General features: G+C 38.6%; 7 protein-coding genes across 7 annotated transcripts; 4 read left to right on the top strand and 3 right to left on the bottom strand.

Annotated features, from left to right (window-relative positions):
* Nucleotides 1–813: 813 nt before the first annotated feature.
* Nucleotides 814–1029, top strand: MRA1 (Mra1p; the record flags this gene model as incomplete). The annotated part of the gene is made up of 1 exon (XM_071055114.1): nt 814–1029. One exon carries the CDS (start codon nt 814–816, stop codon nt 1027–1029), a length of 216 nt encoding a protein of 71 aa, XP_070909807.1.
* A 1774-nt stretch (nt 1030–2803) lies between these two features.
* Nucleotides 2804–6421, top strand: RPA135 (DNA-directed RNA polymerase I core subunit RPA135; the record flags this gene model as incomplete). Its single annotated transcript, XM_071055113.1, has 1 exon — nt 2804–6421. One exon carries the CDS (start codon nt 2804–2806, stop codon nt 6419–6421), a length of 3618 nt encoding a protein of 1205 aa, XP_070909806.1.
* Nucleotides 6422–7505: 1084 nt separating this feature from the next.
* On the top strand, nt 7506–10367 carry RNJ42_04948 (Calcium-transporting ATPase 1; the record flags this gene model as incomplete). Its single annotated transcript, XM_071055112.1, has 1 exon — nt 7506–10367. One exon carries the CDS (start codon nt 7506–7508, stop codon nt 10365–10367), a length of 2862 nt encoding a protein of 953 aa, XP_070909805.1.
* Nucleotides 10368–11036: 669 nt separating this feature from the next.
* On the top strand, nt 11037–15326 carry PAN1 (actin cytoskeleton-regulatory complex protein PAN1; the record flags this gene model as incomplete). Its single annotated transcript, XM_071055111.1, has 1 exon — nt 11037–15326. One exon carries the CDS (start codon nt 11037–11039, stop codon nt 15324–15326), a length of 4290 nt encoding a protein of 1429 aa, XP_070909804.1.
* Nucleotides 15327–15518: 192 nt separating this feature from the next.
* Nucleotides 15519–16022, bottom strand: IST3 (U2 snRNP complex subunit IST3; the record flags this gene model as incomplete). The annotated part of the gene is made up of 1 exon (XM_071055110.1): nt 15519–16022. One exon carries the CDS (start codon nt 16020–16022, stop codon nt 15519–15521), a length of 504 nt encoding a protein of 167 aa, XP_070909803.1.
* A 342-nt stretch (nt 16023–16364) lies between these two features.
* DJP1 (Djp1p) lies at nt 16365–17696 on the bottom strand (the record flags this gene model as incomplete). Its single annotated transcript, XM_071055109.1, has 1 exon — nt 16365–17696. The coding sequence occupies one exon, from the start codon at nt 17694–17696 to the stop codon at nt 16365–16367; it is 1332 nt and encodes a 443-aa protein (XP_070909802.1).
* Nucleotides 17697–18050: 354 nt separating this feature from the next.
* On the bottom strand, nt 18051–20057 carry AIM21 (Aim21p; the record flags this gene model as incomplete). Its single annotated transcript, XM_071055108.1, has 1 exon — nt 18051–20057. One exon carries the CDS (start codon nt 20055–20057, stop codon nt 18051–18053), a length of 2007 nt encoding a protein of 668 aa, XP_070909801.1.
* Between the last annotated feature and the right edge of the window lie 66 nt (nt 20058–20123).

Raw genomic sequence — 20123 nt, 5'->3', positions numbered from 1 at the left:
CATAATAATATTAGCATTCCTCGTATTTCTTTTTTTTTTTTGGACAGCCAGTTTTAGCAGTTGTAATAAAACACAATGGTAGAATTAATAGTCTAGTCCAAATTAATCCATACCCATTGATACCTTTTCACTGTATACCGAATAACGGACATCACATGGTTTAAACCGCATATTTCGCTCCTAACAAAAAGCGGGGCCGTCTATCGTTTTGCCATGGCAAGTCGATCAGAGGGGCTTAATCCGGAAATTTTAGCAGTTCGAATGCCTGCGGGGGGGAAGTGCCAGTCGACTAGGAAGAGCCCTCTCATCTACCAATCAGAATGGAGGTAAGTGAAAAACAAGGTCAGTTGACCCTTCTGCACGGACAAGAGTTAGCAAAGAGATGGGCTAAGACAATAAATTAACAGACTAAGGTAGACCTCTCTATCTCAATAACGCATACCGCAGTGAGAGAGAGAGTGTGTGTGTGTGTGTGTGTTTTTGAATATCCCTTTTTCTCCTCGAACAGAAATATTCCTACCAGGAGTTCTTTCTTAAACATTTGGGCTTTTTAACGGTGTTTAGTAGTTCCTTCTTCTTCATTGGATGTCAACGATGGTTATATAATGTTCAAAGAAAAATGGAACTCTCCCTTTGTATATTCCTTGATATTTAAGATTTTACTTATAGTTGTTGTTTTTTTCATTCATTTGTTTTTTTGTAATTTATTTTTTATTGCTCATCTTTTTTAATATCTTCTCATTTTCTCTCCATTGACATAGATAGAAAACCACTAAAAATAATTAATAAAAACACATATAAAAATATAAAAAAATGAGACCAGCCCAACTGTTACTAAACGCTGCCAAGAAGACCCAAGGTAGTAAAGTTCCTATCGAACTGGCCCCATTGTTCGCTGCCATGGGTGTTGCTCTATGTTCAGGTACATTTTTCACTTACAAGAAGTTGACTTACGATGACAGTTTAAGACTGAAGTCTAACCCTGATCTATCCGGTCTAGAAGATGTTCTAAAAGAAGATAAGCAATAAGCTAGTGTCTTTCCAGATATAAACAAGAAAGAAAGTAAAGAGAAAAACAATTAAACATATTCCCCTCAGTTGATTTAATTTAATTTATTTTTTCCTTTCCCCCCCCCCTACAACCCAAAAGTTGAGGTTATAATACAAATAAATTTAAGAACATAAAAATAAAAATAAAAAAAACACTACACTCTACATAGGCTTCATATACACATTACAATATTTTTTCATTAATATTCCTTTTTACTCCTTTTACCTTTTCGCACAAGAACTATAAGTTTAACTTTATTTTTTTTTTTTATTAAAGAGCATTATTCTTCACAGTAGAGTTGAGACTTTTATTGGAATATTGATAAATAATAACTTTCATATAGGAGAAATATATTTAAAAAAAAAAGTAGACAATAGAAAGGTATTTTACGAATTTATTTAATATATATCAAAGTTTTTAATGTTTTGGCAAAATAGTTATACATGTTGCAAGACATAATACTATACATATATAACAAACAGACCTAACAAATAAAAAAATTAAAAAGCTACTGGAAAAGCGACAAAAAAAAAAAAAAATAAGCCCTGTAGGGGGCTCGAACCCCTAACCTTATGATTAAGAGTCATACGCGCTACCGATTGCGCCAACAAGGCTTATTAATTGTTAATTTTTTGAAAATTACTTGCAACTATATAATTCTGATATAGAATCTTATAAAGCTCGAATTCTCTTAATGTGGATCACGTGATACCAGGTTCTTTTCAATACTTTTTTTTACAATTTTAATAAAACAGTATTGATCAATATAAACATTTAAGCAGGAACATCATATGCTCTATTTGCAGATACTGATAACCATTTTATCACGAAATCTATACCTTCAACATTCAGATTAACGTCATAGGACACGTATTTATGCCTAATAAAAAAAGGCAAAAAAATAAATAAGCCCTGTAGGGGGCTCGAACCCCTAACCTTATGATTAAGAGTCATACGCGCTACCGATTGCGCCAACAAGGCTTATTAATTGTGTTGAAAATTTAGAAAAGCATATTAACATGTTAGAGATATCAAAATCACGTGCTCACAGTTAAAGATTTATCTCTTAATATGCTTCTTAGATGTAACATGATAATCGTTTCTCTTAGGTCTCATTTTGCAATAGTATAACCTGGTACTGAAAATATATCTATTTAAGTGTAAGAACAAAGTTCTAGATTATCAAAACTAATGAAGCGAATCGTGAAAATAAAACTATGGTATGTAAGTCTGTTGAGTTCGTCTATTTTTGGTTAAGATTACAGTGATAGTTCTATCCAATTTTATAGTGGTAGTCACTTATACACATTGATTACACATTATCAAAGTAGAATATATCACTATCCACGTCTCATCGCTTTTATTTTGGTTGTTAATCGACTTTTCTTTTTTCCCTGAAAAAAATTTTGAAAAAATTTTTATTTATCCTCATCTCATCGCAAAAATTTTTATCTTTTTTACTATAATTGAGTTGTAATTTAAATGCTTAGTGCTAATATTTTCAGTCATTGTTTTATATAATAGCTGTTCCGAAGAGTTGAATATACAAACTTGCTGTTGTTTGGCTTTATTCTATATTTAAATTAATTGTTTTAATTGGAAATAGCGAAAGTTTAATTCTATAAGAATCGGGGGATCAATATATACTTCTTATTAAATTAAAACCTTTCATTTATTACCTGAGTTAGAACTTTCATAAATTTAGTATCAAAAAGGAATAATATCAGCTAATCTATTGCAGATCATAAAAAAATGTCTAAGGTTATCAAACCTCCTACGGGCGCTAGAACAGCGCATTTTAGAACTGTAGAGAGGGAAAACAGATTCATAAATCCTCCTAAGGACAAATCTGCATACCCACTACTACAAGAGGCAGTTCAGCCACATATTGGTTCGTTTAACGCTTTGACCGAAGGCCCAGATGGTGGTCTTTTGCAACAAGCTATTGAAGATATTGGTGAAAAAGTTATATTTGATGGTAAGTCTCTAGGTGATGGTGAGACTGTTAATGACTCCTATTTGGGAAATAAATTGGCTATCAGTGTGGAACAGGTTTCTATTGCTAAGGCAATGGCTAACGATGGTGTTACTGGTGCTGTAGAAAGACAAGTTTTCCCAAGTGAGGCCAGACAGAGATTGACTTCTTACAAAGGTAAAATCTTGCTAAAATTGAAGTGGTCTGTCAATGATGGAGAAGAAATTTTCACCGAAGTTAGAGACTGTGGTGGTCTTCCAATTATGTTGCAATCTAACAGATGTCACTTAAACAAACTTTCGCCATATGAGCTAGTGAAGCACAAAGAAGAATCCGATGAATTAGGTGGTTATTTCATTATTAATGGTATTGAAAAGTTAATCAGAATGTTGATTGTTCAACGTAGAAATCACCCAATGGCTATCATCAGACCTTCTTTTGCTAACAGAGGTGCTTCTTACACCCAATATGGTATCCAAATAAGGTCTGTTAGACCTGACCAAACCTCCCAAACTAATGTGTTGCATTACTTGAACGACGGTCAAGTTACTTTCAGATTTTCTTGGAGAAAAAACGAATATTTGATTCCAGTCGTGATGATTTTAAAAGCTCTAATTGATACTTCTGATAGAGAGATATTTGATGGTATTATTGGTGCTAACACTAAGAATTCTTTCTTAACTGATCGTTTAGAATTGCTATTACGTGGTTTCAAGAAAAGATACCCTCAATTAAAGAACCGTACTCAAGTTCTGCAATACCTAGGTGATAAGTTCCGTTTAGTTTTCCAAGCATCTCCTGACAAATCTGATTATGAGGTAGGTCAAGAAGTTTTGGACCGTATTGTTCTTGTCCATTTAGGTAAGAACGGTACCAACATGGATAAGTTCAGGATGCTTCTGTTCATGATCAGAAAGCTTTATTCGCTTGTTGCTGGTGAATGTTGTCCTGACAATCCAGATGCCACCCAACATCAAGAAGTTCTTCTTGGTGGTTTCCTATACGGTATGATTTTGAAAGAAAAGATAGACGAATATATGCAAGGTATTATTGCCCAAATTAGAACAGACATCGGCCGTGGTGTTGCTATCAACTTTAAGGAGAAGAAATACATGTCCAGAGTGTTGATGAGAGTTAATGACAATATAGGTTCAAAGATGCAATACTTTCTTTCCACTGGTAATTTGGTCTCTCAATCTGGTCTTGATTTACAGCAAGTTTCTGGTTACACAGTTGTTGCAGAAAAGATTAACTTTTACCGTTTCATCTCTCATTTCCGAATGGTGCATAGAGGTTCTTTCTTTGCTCAACTGAAGACAACTACTGTTAGAAAGTTACTTCCTGAATCTTGGGGTTTCCTATGTCCTGTCCATACTCCAGATGGTTCGCCTTGTGGTTTGTTAAACCATTTTGCTCACAAATGTCGTATATCCACAACCCAATCTGATGTTTCTAAGGTTCCTGAAATCCTGTATTCCTTGGGTATTACTCCAGCCTCTCATACATTTGCTGCTGGTCCTTCTCTATGTTGTGTTCAAATCGATGGTAAAATCATTGGTTGGACTTCTCACGAGCAAGGTAAAATCATTGCTGATACTCTAAGATACTGGAAGGTTGAAGGTCAGACCCCTGGTCTACCTACTGATTTAGAGATTGGTTATGTACCTCCATCTAGTAAAGGTCAATACCCAGGTTTGTACATCTTTGGTGGTCACTCAAGAATGATGCGTCCAGTACGTTATCTACCTCTGGATAAGGAAGATATCGTTGGTCCATTTGAACAGGTTTACATGGATATTGCTGTCACTCCACAAGAAATTCAAAACAATATTCATACACATGTTGAATTCACACCTACAAATATTCTATCTATTCTAGCCAACCTCACTCCGTACTCCGACTTCAACCAATCTCCAAGAAATATGTACCAATGTCAAATGGGTAAGCAAACCATGGGTACTCCTGGTGTTGCTCTATGTCACCGTTCTGATAACAAACTTTATAGATTGCAAACAGGTCAAACACCAATTGTAAAAGCCAACCTATATGACGATTATGGTATGGATAACTTCCCTAATGGTACCAACGCCGTCGTTGCAGTTATTTCCTACACTGGTTATGATATGGATGACGCGATGATTATCAATAAATCGGCCGATGAAAGAGGTTTTGGTTATGGTACTATGTACAAGGTAGAGAAGGTAGATCTCTCTCTAAACAGAAGCCGTGGTGATCCAATTACACAGCATTTTGGTTTTGGTGTAGACGAATGGCCTAAGGAGTGGCTGGATAAACTGGATGAAGATGGTCTTCCATACATTGGAACATATGTCGAAGAAGGTGACCCTATCTGCGCTTACTTCGATGATACCATTGGTAAGACCAAGATAAAGACATATCACTCATCTGAACCAGCATACATCGAGGAAGTTAATTTAATCGGTGATGAATCGAATAAATTCCAAGAACTTCAAACTGTGTCTATTAAATACCGTATCAGAAGAACTCCACAAATTGGTGACAAATTCTCTTCCAGACACGGTCAAAAGGGTGTTTGTTCTCGTAAATGGCCTACTGTTGACATGCCTTTCAGTGAAACAGGTATTCAACCAGATGTTATTATTAATCCTCACGCTTTCCCATCTCGTATGACCATTGGTATGTTTGTAGAGTCTCTAGCTGGTAAAGCGGGTGCTCTACATGGTATTGCTCAGGATGCTACTCCATGGACTTTCAGCGAAGATGATACCCCTGCCGACTATTTCGGTGAGCAATTAAAGATGGCTGGTTACAACTATCATGGTAATGAGCCAATGTATTCCGGTGCCACTGGTGAAGAACTAAGAGTTGACATCTACATCGGTGTGGTGTACTACCAAAGACTACGTCACATGGTTAACGATAAGTTCCAAGTCAGATCTACTGGTCCAGTGAACAGTTTAACCATGCAACCTGTGAAGGGTAGAAAGAGACACGGTGGTATCCGTGTCGGTGAAATGGAAAGAGACGCTTTAATTGGTCACGGTACTTCGTTCTTGCTACAGGACCGTCTGCTGAACTGCTCTGATTATACACAAACCGCGGTGTGCCGTGAGTGTGGTTCTATACTCACAACCCAACAAACCGTCCCAAGAATCGGGTCCATGTCTACTGTTTGTTGTCGTCGTTGTGCCGTCAAATTCGACGATGCAAAGAAGACTCTATTCGAACACGAAGAGAAAACAGACGAGAAGATATTCATCGATGACTCACAGATATGGGAAGATGGCCAAGGTAATAAGTTCGTTGGTGGTAACGATACCACCACCGTGGCTATCCCATTCGTCCTCAAATACTTGGACTCTGAATTAAGTGCCATGGGTATAAGATTGCGTTATAACGTCGATCCAAAATAGGCTTATACTTTATTTCTTCTTTAAAACAACCCCCTCCTTCTCCCCTCCCCTCCCCCCACTCCCTTCTCTCTTCATCCACCTCCACCATTTTTTTTTCCCATACGCATTTCATATAAAGAAAACAAAATTCTTTTTTATACATAAATATTTATAATAGATTTGTACATTATCCATTCTAAGTAATAAAAACAATAACAACATCGGTGTTATATCTGGAGAATGTCACAACCCCGCCCCAAAAAAGCCGCACCCAGAGATAAAGTTTAACGGTCCCTCTTTTTCAAAAAAAAGAAACGTTAATTATATTTTTCATTGTAAGTGTAAATCTACCCGGGTAACAAAAGTAGGCTTAGCAATAGCGAGGTCAAGCCAGTAGCAACCAGTAGCAAGGGGTGTGTGTGAGGCCCGCAGTGACACTTTTGAGAAGCGACGGGTGTGTCTCTCTGGTTTTTAAGCGTGCGAGTGTTTATTAGTGTTCTGTTTACTTTTATTTGATGGGTGAGTGTAATTGAGTGTGTGGGTCGTCGAAATAAAGGGAAAGTGCCGTTGAAGCAGCATATACAATAGAAGCATACCAAAATGAAAAAAAAATAGGCGTAGCAAGCCTGACAGGCTGCTACGATAATAGGTAGAACTAACCTCCAGCAGGAATAACGAGTGTTTCTTGTGTAGAAAGGTCTAGGAAATGCAAAAAAAGCATTATATTAAACATATCAATTAAGAAACCAAAAAAGATAAAATAAAATAAAATAATAAAAAAAAAAGAAGGCTCAGTCTTACCAGGAAAAAATTTTTTTTTCGTTAATATTATAATTGTACTAGACTCAATAATTTACAATTTATATCTATACAATAGTAGGCGAAGCTCCACGACTCATTTGTCAAAAAAAAACGAACAATCCATAAAATTACAATCAAAAAACTACAATATTAAAAGACCCTCGAAAATATTCATAGTTTTCTTTAAAACAAGACTTGAAAGGGTATAAATTTAACAAAAACAAATTTCATTTCATAACTAAGAAATAGTAGAGAAATACAAGGGAATTTTTTTTTTATGGCTGAATCACGGAATATCACGAAAATGTCGGCCGATGAGCGTACATTTGATGCTGATGAGCTTTATACGATGGAAGATATGGAGACGCTGCCGTCTTCTTCTAATATGGTCGATGAACCCAACACTGAGACGCTTAATCTGCTCAACAAGCCTAACCCGAGTCTCAAGTTCTGTTCGATGACTATCGAGGAGACTCTCGGGAACCTGGACACGGATATCGAGTTTGGGTTGTCTAGTAATGAAGAAGTGATGAGGAGGCGGGAGATACACGGGTTTAATGAATTTAAAGATGAGGAGAAGGAAAGCTTAATAAAGAAGTTCTTCATGTGTTTCGTAGAAGACAGGCTTATCCTGCTGTTGATAGGTTCTGCGGTGCTCTCGTTTGTGCTGGGTCACATCGATGACGCCGTGAGTATATCACTAGCTATTTTGATCGTGGTAACTGTAGGTTTCATCCAGGAGTACAGGTCCGAGAAGTCTCTGGAGGCCTTGAATAAGTTGGTACCCACGAAATGTCACGTGATTCGCTGCGGGAGGGAAGCTACCTCTCTGGCCTCTGAGCTTGTTCCTGGCGATCTAATACGGTTTCAGATCGGGGATAGAATCCCAGCTGATCTGCGGATTGTGGAGGCTGCAGATCTATCGATTGATGAGAGTAATTTGACTGGTGAGACTAATCCGGTGCACAAAGACACCATTGAAGTAGATACCGCAGAGTTCGAGAACTCAAATGTCCCCGTATCAGATAGATCTTGTATAGCATTCATGGGTACATTGGTAAAAGAAGGCCGTGGTAAAGGTATAGTTATAGGTACAGGTACTAATACATCATACGGTGCGATATATGAGATGGTTAACGAAATAGAGAAACCCAGGACTCCCCTGCAAGAGACTATGGATAAGTTAGGTAAGGACCTTTCCTATATAAGTTTCTTCATTATTGCCATCATCTGTATCGTTGGTGTGCTTAGAGGGAATTCATGGCTTCAAATGTTCCAGATATCTGTGTCCCTGGCTGTTGCTGCAATCCCCGAAGGTTTGCCGATTATTGTTACTGTAACACTTGCATTAGGTGTATTAAGAATGACTAAACGGAACGCCATCGTCAGAAGACTACCAAGTGTAGAAACATTAGGTTCTGTAAATGTTATCTGCTCTGATAAAACAGGTACCCTCACGACAAATCATATGACTGTGGCTAAAGTCTGGAGTTATTCTAGTCACGGTGCGTTTAATAATGCCTTATCTCCTGAAGAGATTGTGAAAGACGAATTAACCAGCGATGTCAAACAGACTATACTCATTGGCAATATCTGTAACAATACTATATATTCGGATGAACACAGAATGCAAATGGGGAATCCAACTGATGTTGCTGTTTTGGAAATGCTTGATGAACTGGAAATCCCTGATGCCCGAAGTGATTTCAATAGGAAACAAGAAATAACTTTCAACTCTAGGAGGAAATTCATGGCAGTTAGAGGCGACTATCATGATTCCAAACAAATATTATATGTGAAAGGTGCATTCGAAAGAATATTATCCAAATCAGTGAGCTACTTGAACGAAAATGGTGAGAAGGAAGACTTAGATGATGATGCTAGACAAATAATTTTAGATGCAGCATACGAATGTGCTGCACAAGGTCTAAGGACCATTGGATGTGCGTATAAAGACCTAACGGATGTAGAATCAAGTGAAGAGGAAGAAAATAGTATAGAAGATAACGATATCAATGCCTTGACTTTCACAGGTCTATTTGGTTTAGCTGATCCACCAAGGCCAACAGTTCCAGCAGCTATCAAAAAATTAATCAAGAGTGGGGTTCATATCATCATGATTACTGGTGATTCAGAGAATACCGCTGTTAGTATTGCTGAGAAGATTGGTATTCCTGTTATTGATAGGAATAGTTCAGTTATGACTGGTGAGAGAGTAAGTCAGCTCACAGAAGATGAGTTGTCGAAAGTCATTGATAAAGTTAATATTTTTGCTAGAGCCACCCCAGAGAACAAACTAAATATTGTTAAAGCTTTGCAGAAGCGTGGCGATATAGTTGCCATGACAGGTGATGGTGTTAATGATGCTCCAGCCTTAAAATTAGCAGATATCGGTGTTTCCATGGGTATCATGGGTACTGATGTAGCTAAAGAGGTTTCTGATATGATTTTGACTGACGATGATTTCAGTTCTATACTGACCGCCATTGAAGAAGGAAAAGGTATTTTCAACAATATACAGAACTTTTTGACTTTCCAGCTTTCCATTTCGGTTGCTACTTTAGCATTAATCGCCATTACAACAATTGCCAAGCTTCCAGCTCCATTGAACCCTATGCAAATATTATGGATAAATATTATCATGGATGGTCCTCCGGCGCAATCATTGGGTGTTGAACCTGTCGATCCAGAAGTGATGGACAGACCACCTAGAAGTAGGGACGAGAGAATACTAAGTCTGAAATTAATCCTTAGGTTATTCTACATTGCGGCTTGTATTCTAATTGGTACATTCTATATTTTCCTTGAAGGATTAAACGGAGAACATGAGATGTCTAGAAAGGACTTCACAATGACTTTTACAGGCTTTGTCTTTTTCGCCATATTCAATGCAATAGCTTGCAGACATAGCACCAAGTCCATCTTTCAAATCGGTTTATTTACCAACAAAATATTTAATGTCGCCATCTTCCTCTCTTTTAGTGGTCAAATGTGCGCTATTTATCTACCATTCCTGCAGCATATCTTCAAAACCGAGTTTTTGCCCTTACACGATATACTGAAGTTGTTATTAATCAGCAGTAGTGTATTAATAATTGATGAAATCAGGAAACTGGCTGGTAGATTGTTTACTTTTGAGGAGGAGGTTTTTAGCTCTGAAGTCTAAAATTTATACTAAACTAATTCAGTGTGAATTTGAACTCTCTTCTCCTTTTCAAAAAAATTTCATTACCTTGATACTTTCTCATTCATGTTTTCCTATGGGTTATATTTGTAATATAATAAAGCGCAATCGCTGTACTATATGGATTTTAATTCGTCATTTGATGTTTTTCTTCTTTTAATTTCCTTTTTTTTAATGCAATTAACCCCCCATAACGTTTTTATATGTATATTCTTACCTCCATACTTTCTATACGTTTTTTATTTATTTACCGTAATGCTAATGGATATATTTAATATTATCTTTTCGTTCGTTACCTTGTACTATCAAATACAATCTCAGAGCAGAACTTTATCACAGATTACAACTAAAGATTGGTTGCATTATTGCTAGTTATAATTTATCTTAATTAATAAGTGTATTAGCATAATAGCGTATATCATACCTTACGACAATATAACTTTTCTGTGAGAAAGCTGAGTTGCTAAGCGAAAGGGTTCAGGAGCGCCCCTCTCTGTAACGAAACCACTTTTAGGAGAATGTCCATAACAGATCATGACTTAAAAGTTTTTGGTCTCAGAAATATTTCTTTCAGTTGATAGGAATCTACTAAGAGCTCATTTTATTCAAGAAGTAGTAGATTATCAGCTAGGTCAATCTTTTTACTGAACAATGTATCAGTATCCGAACCAGACTGGTAATGGCATGTACGGGAATGCTCCCATGCAACCGTTACAGAACAACTATACTTCAAACCAATACCAACAGAACCAACCGATGCAAACTCAACCAATGCAAGGTCAGCCAATGCAACAACAGGGTTATATGCAGACGGGTATGCAGACGGGTATGCAGCCTCAACAGCAACAACCAATGATGCAGCAACAGAATACTTATCCACAACAAGGAATGCAGCAACAAGGAATGCAGTCACAGAATATGCAGCAACAAGGTATGGCACAAGGAATGCAACAACAAGGAATGCCACAGCAGAGCACTTATCCACAACAAGGCATGCCACAGCAAGGCCTTCAACAGCAAGGCCTTCAACAACAAGGTATGTCACAACAAGGTATACCACAACAGGGTATGCAACCACAAGGTGTATCACAACAATTTCAACCTCAAGGTCTGCAACAGCAACCAATTCAAACCCAGTCTTTGCAGCCTCAACCTTCTGCTTCTCTGCAGCCAATGGTGACTGGTCAATCTCAGCAAGCCTTACAGCCATTGATGCCTCAACAAACTGGTTTCTACAGACAAGGCGGCCAACCTGTTTTAGAGCCATTAAAACCTACCGCTACTGGCTTTGTTAACTCTTTTGCTAACAACGGTCTAAACACCAATATTAAAATCCCTACAATGAGATTATCATTCATTACAGCACAGGATCAAGCTAAATTTGAAACTTTGTTCAGGTCTATTGTTACAAAGGGATCGAATACCGTCTCCGGCGAGAACTGTAGAGCAATTCTAATGAAATCAGGATTACAACCAAGTCAACTAGCTAAAATATGGCAATTAAGTGACACCAATAGAGCCGGTGAATTACTATTCCCTGAATTTGCTCTAGCAATGCATTTGATTAATAATGTTTTACAAGGCGATTCAATCCCATATGAACTAGATTCGAAGACCAAAAATGAAGTAGCTAGTTTTATTAACGCTATAAATTTGAGCGTTGTTGGCGAGGATGATGGTTTCAAAACACCTTTCGATGATCTGTTCAAACCTCAACAAACTCTACAACCCCAAGGTACTGGCTTCATGCCCACAACATCCTTTGGTATGCCTGCGCAAATGACAGGTGGTTTTGGTCAACCACAAGCTACAACTTTTGGTCAAATTCCCTCACAGGCTACTGGAGGATTTGGTCAACCTCAACCTACAACTTTTGGTTTACAACCACAAGGTACGGGTAGCTTTGCGCAACAATCTACTGGTGGAATGATGCAACAACCACAGCAGGGTCTACAACCACAAGGTACTGGTAGCTTCGGGGCAACTCAACAGACTACTGGTGGGTACATCCAACCACAGGGTACTGGTAGCTTCAACAATCCTGGATTTGTTCAACCACAAAATACCGGTAGCTTTGTGCCAAAACAGCAACAGGTTCCACAACCACAGCCAATAATGTCTCAAAATACTGGTGGATATGGTCCTCCAATGCCAACAACATTCGGTATCCAACCTCAAAATACAGGTGGTATGGTCCCACAGCAAATGGCTGGTGGTATGGTGCCTCAACAAATGACTGGTGGGCTAACCTCTCAAATGACAGGTGGAATGCCTCAAACTAGCTTCATGCAAAATAATATGACTCAACAATTGCAACCTCAAGCGACTGGTTATTTACCACCTTCTAACTTCAACGCTACAATGCCATTGACGGTTCAGAAGACCGGTTTTGGTAATAATGAAATCTATACTCAAGCTAATTTTGGCAACCAGGCATTTAGTAATGGTGGTCAAGAACTAGACACTATTACCAGTGAGGAAAAATCATTATTCTATAAAATATTTGAGACATTTGACACCGAAAATAAAGGTTTCCTTGTATCTGCAACTGCAGTAGAGATTTTCAGAAAATCAGGTTTGAATAGATCTGATTTGGAGCAAATTTGGAATTTATGTGACATTAATAATAGTGGCCAACTAAATAAACAAGAATTTGCATTGGGTATGCATTTAGTGTATGGTAGATTAAATGGCCGCCCAATTCCAAGTAGATTGCCCCCACACTTGGTACCATCTAGTACTCAGATCCTAGATAATCTTAAGAACCAATTGAAATCGAGTGCCTCCGATCCTAATAAAAAATCATTTACTAGAATGGATGCCTTAAGTTACAGAAATGATGACAACAATGATGCCATTCCTAACTTTAGGAACCGTAGAAAGAACTATCCAAACAACGATTACGAGAAAGAAAGAAAAGAAAGAGAAGAAAAGCAAAGGGCAGAAGAACAGAAGAGAAAAGAAGATGAAAGAAGAGCTAAAGAGGAGATCGAAAGAGCGCGTAGCCAAAACCGTAATGCCTCCTCTATTTCCGAAAAATCCACAGCCATTCCCACAAATGTTAATACTTCAACTCAAATCTCAGTTACTGGTCAAGATGTACAATCTGTTCAACAAAGAATCCAATCGGTCCAGCAGCAATTGGCTACTAGAAATCAGAGTATTCCTTATGACGTAAAGAAGCGATACAATGATGTAGTTGCAAAACTGCCAACACTATTCTCTGAAATATATAAAATTGACTCTGAAATAATGCAAGCAAGAATTGAGTTATGTAAGAAAAAGAATCCCCCATCAATTGTTGGGACAGGTCCAAATGGCGAAATAACAGAAGAAGATAGAAGAAAGGCTAAAAGCAAGGCCTTATTAAGATCTAGAATGAACGCTCTTACTGGGAAAGGTGCAGACACTGAGGATCTTGATAACTCAGAGCAATTCACAAAAGAGGTTGAAAAGATCAAATCAGAAAGTGAACACAATAAAGAGATTATTAACGATATCAGGACCTCTATTTCTGAGTTATCAGCTCCACTAAAATCAGTGGTTACTGGTACCACTGTGAAGACAACACCATCTGAATTTGAAAAATGGGAAATTGGTGTGGGCTTGGAGAGTGATGTACGTGACTTTATCCAGAAATTGAAAAAGGATCTTCTATTGGCCCCAACAAGTTCCACTAACTCTAGTACACAGTCCCAGTCCGTCTCTCAGAGTTCTAACAAAACCCCTTCTGAAGATAGAGCAGCGCAACTAAAAGAGCAAGCTCAAAAGAGGATGAGAGAGAGATTGGCTAAATTTGGTATAAGTAGAAAGAATAGAGAAGAACAGAATGAGAATACCAGTGGTCAGGAATCCAGAAGTTCGGATAAACTCAATGTTAAAGAAACCCCTTTCGAAGAAGTCCCATCATCGCATAATAGCTCAAACGTAAGTGCTAATATTAGCCAAGGAGAAGATGAACAGGAAGATGAAGAGGAGCGTAAACTAAAGGAGCAGCTTGAGCAACTGAAACTTAAGAAAAAGTCTGAAAAAGAAAAAAGGCTTCAAGAATTAAGAGACCAGATTGCTGCAGAAGAGAAAGAAAACCAGCCAAATGATGTTTCATCTGGCATGTCATCTACTAACCAGCAAAGTACCAATCAACAGACACCAAGCCCAATGCAACCTTTACAACAATCCCAGAATAACCAGACTTATAATGTACAGACTCAACATTCCGGACATCAATCTTTGTCATCTCATGCGACAGGCAGCAGTGAGGCGAAACAAAATACCTACTTCAAACCATCATTGACTCCACAATCAACTTTCGATCGTGAAAAAGCTGAGCAACAAAGAAGAATTCAAAGAGGGTTGGAGGACGACGATGACGGTTGGTCTGATGAAGATGAAGACAACATCTATAATGATTCTGCGAGAAATACTACAACTAACAACATGGCTGCCAACGGTAATAGTTCTGCATCAGGCGTCCCTATTGCTCCACCTATTCCATCTCCAACTGTTGATGTTCCTATTGCCCCACCTATAGCATCTTCATCTATTCAAGGTGCGGTACCAGTGGCTCCTCCAATACCACAACCAAGTAATGATGCCCCACAACCTATTGCACCTCCGGTACCTACACCTTCAGGACCAGAGGATACGGTAGATATACCCCCACCTGTACCGGCTGCAACTCCAGCAACAAATTCTCATTCTATGATCCCACCTGTTCCTGTGGCACCTCCTTTACCCACTGTGACATCAAATTTTGCTCCTCCTCCACCTCTTCCTACGATATCTAATCAAGATGAACAAAACGACCATGATATCCAAGGAGAACAATATGATTCTGACGTTTTATCCATTCCAGAATCTGTGGATTCAGATGGAGGCCACAATAGCGGTTCTGTTGCTCCAGCAGGTATCCCACCACCTCCACCACTACCAAATTTTTAAGAAGGACTATCCATCTTAGTCTAACTTTAAAAGTTATTATCAATGTAATTTATAATATGTAAAGTTTTTAATCTATTGTTACATATATTTTAAGTCTAGAGGGACTACCCATTATAAGACAAATAGTAGTAAAGCTTAAAGAGCAGGATCGACTATGTTCGCAGCAAAAAAACAATTTGGACCACTGGAAGTTCAGACCTTCTTGCTCTTATAGGATCCAATAGGATCTAATAATTCCTCATCAAATTCTTGATCCGGCTTACCCTTAGATACAATTTGCAGCTTATCTTCCGGAACCTTATCAGTATCTAATTCATCTCTAATTGCTAGAGTATATTCTGGAATGTCATCCCTAGGTTTAAAATAAATATGGTCAACCTTAATCAGACGCCCTGCTAGTTTTATCCCATTTAGGTTATCCACAGCCAAGATAGTAGACCTTTGGTCTTCATATTTTAAATATGCAAAACCCTTGGATTCATGTGTTTCTTTATCCCTAACTAATAATATATCAACAGGGACGCCATACTGTGAGAACACTGTAAGAATATCACCTTCAGTTAACTCTCGATTCAGCCCACCTATGAATATATAAGCTTGGTCCTTATATTCATTGTGCCAAGACCTTTCAGGGTTCAGAATTCCTTGTTCTAGTTCTGTTTCATTGATTCGTTGGATTGTTTTGATTTGATTCATGAAAAATAGACAAACCAACTTAATTAGTTATATTCAGACAAATTTATTGCAATATGAATACCCCGACTGTTTCCTACCAAACCTTTTAGTATCACTGTATTTAGTTAACTTACCAATTTTTTTTTCAAATTTTTATGAAAATTATTAGAGAGAGCTTTAGTGCCAAATTCACCATTCGTCAATATTGAAATTATGTACTATTACGTGATGAAAGTAAGTTAAATATATATACTGGTTACAGATACTGGCAGGAATCTCTTTTTGAACAATTAAGTATTAACAATTTAAGATCAAACATGTAACCTTATTCATTTGAAAAGGTTGTGAGCAAAATGAATCCTCTTAACTGTGACGTTGCTTTTTGGTGGCTTCCGCTACTAATTCCTCAAATATCTGTGCTTCCTCTTGTTCTGACTTTGTTCTATAAGCTTGCTGGAACACTTTCCCAAGTAGCTTCAAGGATTCAGCTCTGCGGATTCTAGTTTGTAGATTGATTTTTTCATCATCTAATACCTTATCACATACGCTCCGTAGTGTTGAGGTCATCTCGAACTTTGTACCATGCCATGCCGCCGACAATACTTTACCCATTAGCAGCTGTTCCTGTTTTGCTAATTCTTCTGGAGAAGGCTTTGCTTGTTGAGGTAGACCGTCAGTCTTCCCTGTCTTCCCTTCAGCGCTATTACTTGGACCTTTTTTATCATCCTTATCGTTCGAATCCGTTTCTTCTGTTACAACACTAGCTTCCTTCATTTTCTCCAATTCTTTCATTGTATTTTGAGCATCAATTGCTGCGGAGACAGTCCTCAAAGTATCCATGAGAACTCCACCCTTTGCCCTTACGGAATGAAAAATACCACCAAAGCCTAGGAAATTTTGAGAAGCAAGAAATATTCTGGCCTTTTCACAATATATATCACCAATTGTATGTAAAATATCGACACCAAACGACTCCATCTTCAATAAATTGGCCTCCTCCTCAAACTTTTTTTGGAAGGAATTCTTACAGGCGTCATCGTAGACACTTTCGGTTAAAATTGATAATCTTTCCACCAGAGTTTTGCTCAATTCTTCAACTCTCTTCTCTCTTTCCACCTTCTGTTCTTCCTCAAATTCCTCTAATTTAGTCTTCTTCTTCTTCCCGGCCTCGTCACTTATATTAGACGTTACAGGTTTCTCGGGATTAGGGTGGACCGTAACATCTGTATCCTTCCCTCCCATACTTGCCTCAACAGTGGAGGTGTCAGAATTGGCTTGTTGTTCCTCCTGCTTACGCTTGGCCTCTTCCTCCGCATCTCGTTGCTTCTGAGCTTCTTCTTCGGCATTAAGCTCCTCAGTCTTCTGCAAATTCTTCAATAAAGTCAACTCCCCAATATAGGATGCAAACGCTTCCCCACCAAATATCGCAGTAAATTGCTCCGCAGCGTCCTCAAACCCACCATTAGGAATAGCCTCCTGCTTACCAAACTTATCATACTTAGCTCGGAGCTCAGCATTACCCAAAACTTGATATGCTTCCGATATAGCCTGAAACCTTTCCGTTGCAGTAGGATCATCGGGATTCTTATCAGGATGCTCTATAATAGACTTCTTCCTATAAGCTTTCTTAATCTCCACAGCAGACGCCGTGGACTGGACACCCAGCAACTCGTAGTATGAAGTATCGACAACCATTACCAAAAAACCTTTTTTTCGCCTAGAGTTCAGTTAGTTTCCAATTGGGAAGGAGCTATCTTAGTCTACTTCACCTCAAAAATAGCCACAATACAGAGTAACAAAAGCTTACCATCATACATTTGAGAGAATGCAACACAATAGGCCTTATTGTTAACCCCATAATGAGCCTCGCCGTTTTGAGTTCCAGGGACCGAGGACCAATCGTGTTCGTCACAGTGTACGTTTAGTACAGCGACGAAGATATTTGACGCTTTAACTATTGACCAATTACCAACATATCGCTGAGCTTTTCTTAATCATTACTTTAAAATAGGTTATATATATTACTTGTTTACTTATTATGAGCTTGGATCATTCCAAAGATTCTTGCGATTTGTTGCCATTTACAACTGAAGCCTCTAGCTCTGTATTCTCTACATGGTTCCCTTGTTCAGGTGTCTCTGATGAATCATCTACAGCACTGGTCTCAGGGACTTCAGGTTCTGGTGTAGACCCATTATCAGAAGAGACGTTTGTATTATCGCCGTCAGTCATAGCTAACAGTTCGCGTTCCATTTCCATTTCTTCCTGATGCTCCATCTCCTTTTCTGCACTCTCTACGATGTTATCCTGATCTCTGAAATCGATGTCATCTCCTGTATAATCATCTTTCTCGTCAGTGTTCCCTATTTTCAGTCTCCAAGTAGTGAACACTTCGATGTCATTGCCCACCTCTTTGACTTCCACCTTCTCTGTAGCCGAAACCTTCGATGGTAACTTACGGCCCCTTGGCCCGCGTGCTCTTCCATGACGCACATCTGACAAGCCAGAAGTAGCTTTCTTATCGCTATCATCTTTTGGTCTTGTTTGAGGATCTTGTATCTTTTTAGCGAGAGCTGGTGGAGGTACACCTCCTGGAACCATACCTGGAAGAGCAAACAACCCGTTCAGATTGTTGACAAATTTGGATCTAGCTTCGTTTTTCGGAATACTTTCATTACTATCATTATCTTCAGGGATAGGCTTCTCAAACTGTTTTTCTTGCTGTTTCTGTAACATCTCCTGGAAAGCAGCAATTCTAGAAGATGGTTTCTTAGGTACCGGCGGAGGACCACGTTTTTTAGGTCTTTCTACAGGTATCTGGGGCTTCTTCTCATTTTCATCATCATCACCAGATGGCTTAGCATCTACTAGTTCACTGGTTTCCCTCTCGTTATCGTCTTCACCTTCAGAGATTTTTGAGACTCTGTCATCTTCCTTTTTAGCAACCTCAGGGTTCGATTTTTCATTTCCCTCAGACTTTACTTCCTTTGAGACATCGGTAGGTTTCTCTTCCCCTAAAGTTTGTACACTGTTATTCCTGTTTGTACTCTCGATACTCTCATTTGAATAATTGTTGTTTATTTGAGTGCTGTCATTCTTTTCTAACGATTGGTCACTCTTTTCCTTGGTATCATCTAAAATTCCCTTTTCAGCACTTTGCACAGATCCCAGCTCCAGCTCTTGGTTTGCACCTTCAGAATCTTCATCGACTTCTACACTATTTTCTGGGGTCGTTGACTGGGAGGTATTTGATTTATCCTGCGAATCAGCGGTACCAGTAGTTTCTTCAGTCAAAGACGAATCAATGTCTGTTGACTTTATTGCAACAACATCTTCATTATCAGATACCTGTAGTTCGGTATTTACAGAAGAAGTGGCAGCCTCTTCTTGGACAGTATTAGGTTCCTTGACTTCTTCGGAGGTACTTTTTCTCATAGGCCTTTGAGGACGTTGTGGAATCTTAGGAACTTGTTTTGGTTCAGTTGAACTCTGCTCAATTGAACTTGACTCGTCCGGACTATGTTCAATTGAGTCTTCAATTTTTTTTGGTTCGATAATTCCCACTGCAGATGTTGTTGGGTCGCCAACCTTTTCCCCTTCAACATTTTTAGACTCTATAGGTACGGTTTCAGGCTCGATTTCAGTTTCTGTTTCAGTAATTTGGCTCTTACTACCATCACCCTTATTAATCTCCACTTCTGGCGATTGTGACTTCAATTTAGCGGCTACAACTTTCGGTCTCCTTGAAGGAACCTTGGGTTCCTCAGCCTCAACTCTCTCTTCATCCTTGACTACTCTCCTGGGCCTAGAACTTGGAACAGATGGGTGCTGCACCATCGCCTCAATCTCCTCTAATTCTTTAGCGGTATTTGACACAAGATCATTGATCTCATCAGTAGTGGCATGTTTTAAGGGACGTTCAGGAATTTTAGGTAAATCACCACTAGTCTTAGACCGCTCCTTCTCCAATTGCCTATCAGAAACATCTACCTGAGTAGCTCTCCTCCTCGGTCTCTCAGGTATATATGGTACGGAAGTATCCTCATCAGATGCCATCACTGTATTAACTTGTATTTTTTTTTGGATTGCGTTTCTCCCCTTTTGAACTTAAAAACACTGGTT

This window comes from Nakaseomyces bracarensis (assembly GCF_045282275.1).
Source record: "Nakaseomyces bracarensis strain CBM3 chromosome Unknown Scaff13_0, whole genome shotgun sequence".
In the NCBI taxonomy this organism is placed as follows: Eukaryota; Fungi; Ascomycota; class Saccharomycetes; order Saccharomycetales; family Saccharomycetaceae; genus Nakaseomyces; species Nakaseomyces bracarensis.
Note: the sequence above shows the minus strand (reverse complement) of the source record. Positions and strands in the feature narration are given on the sequence as shown.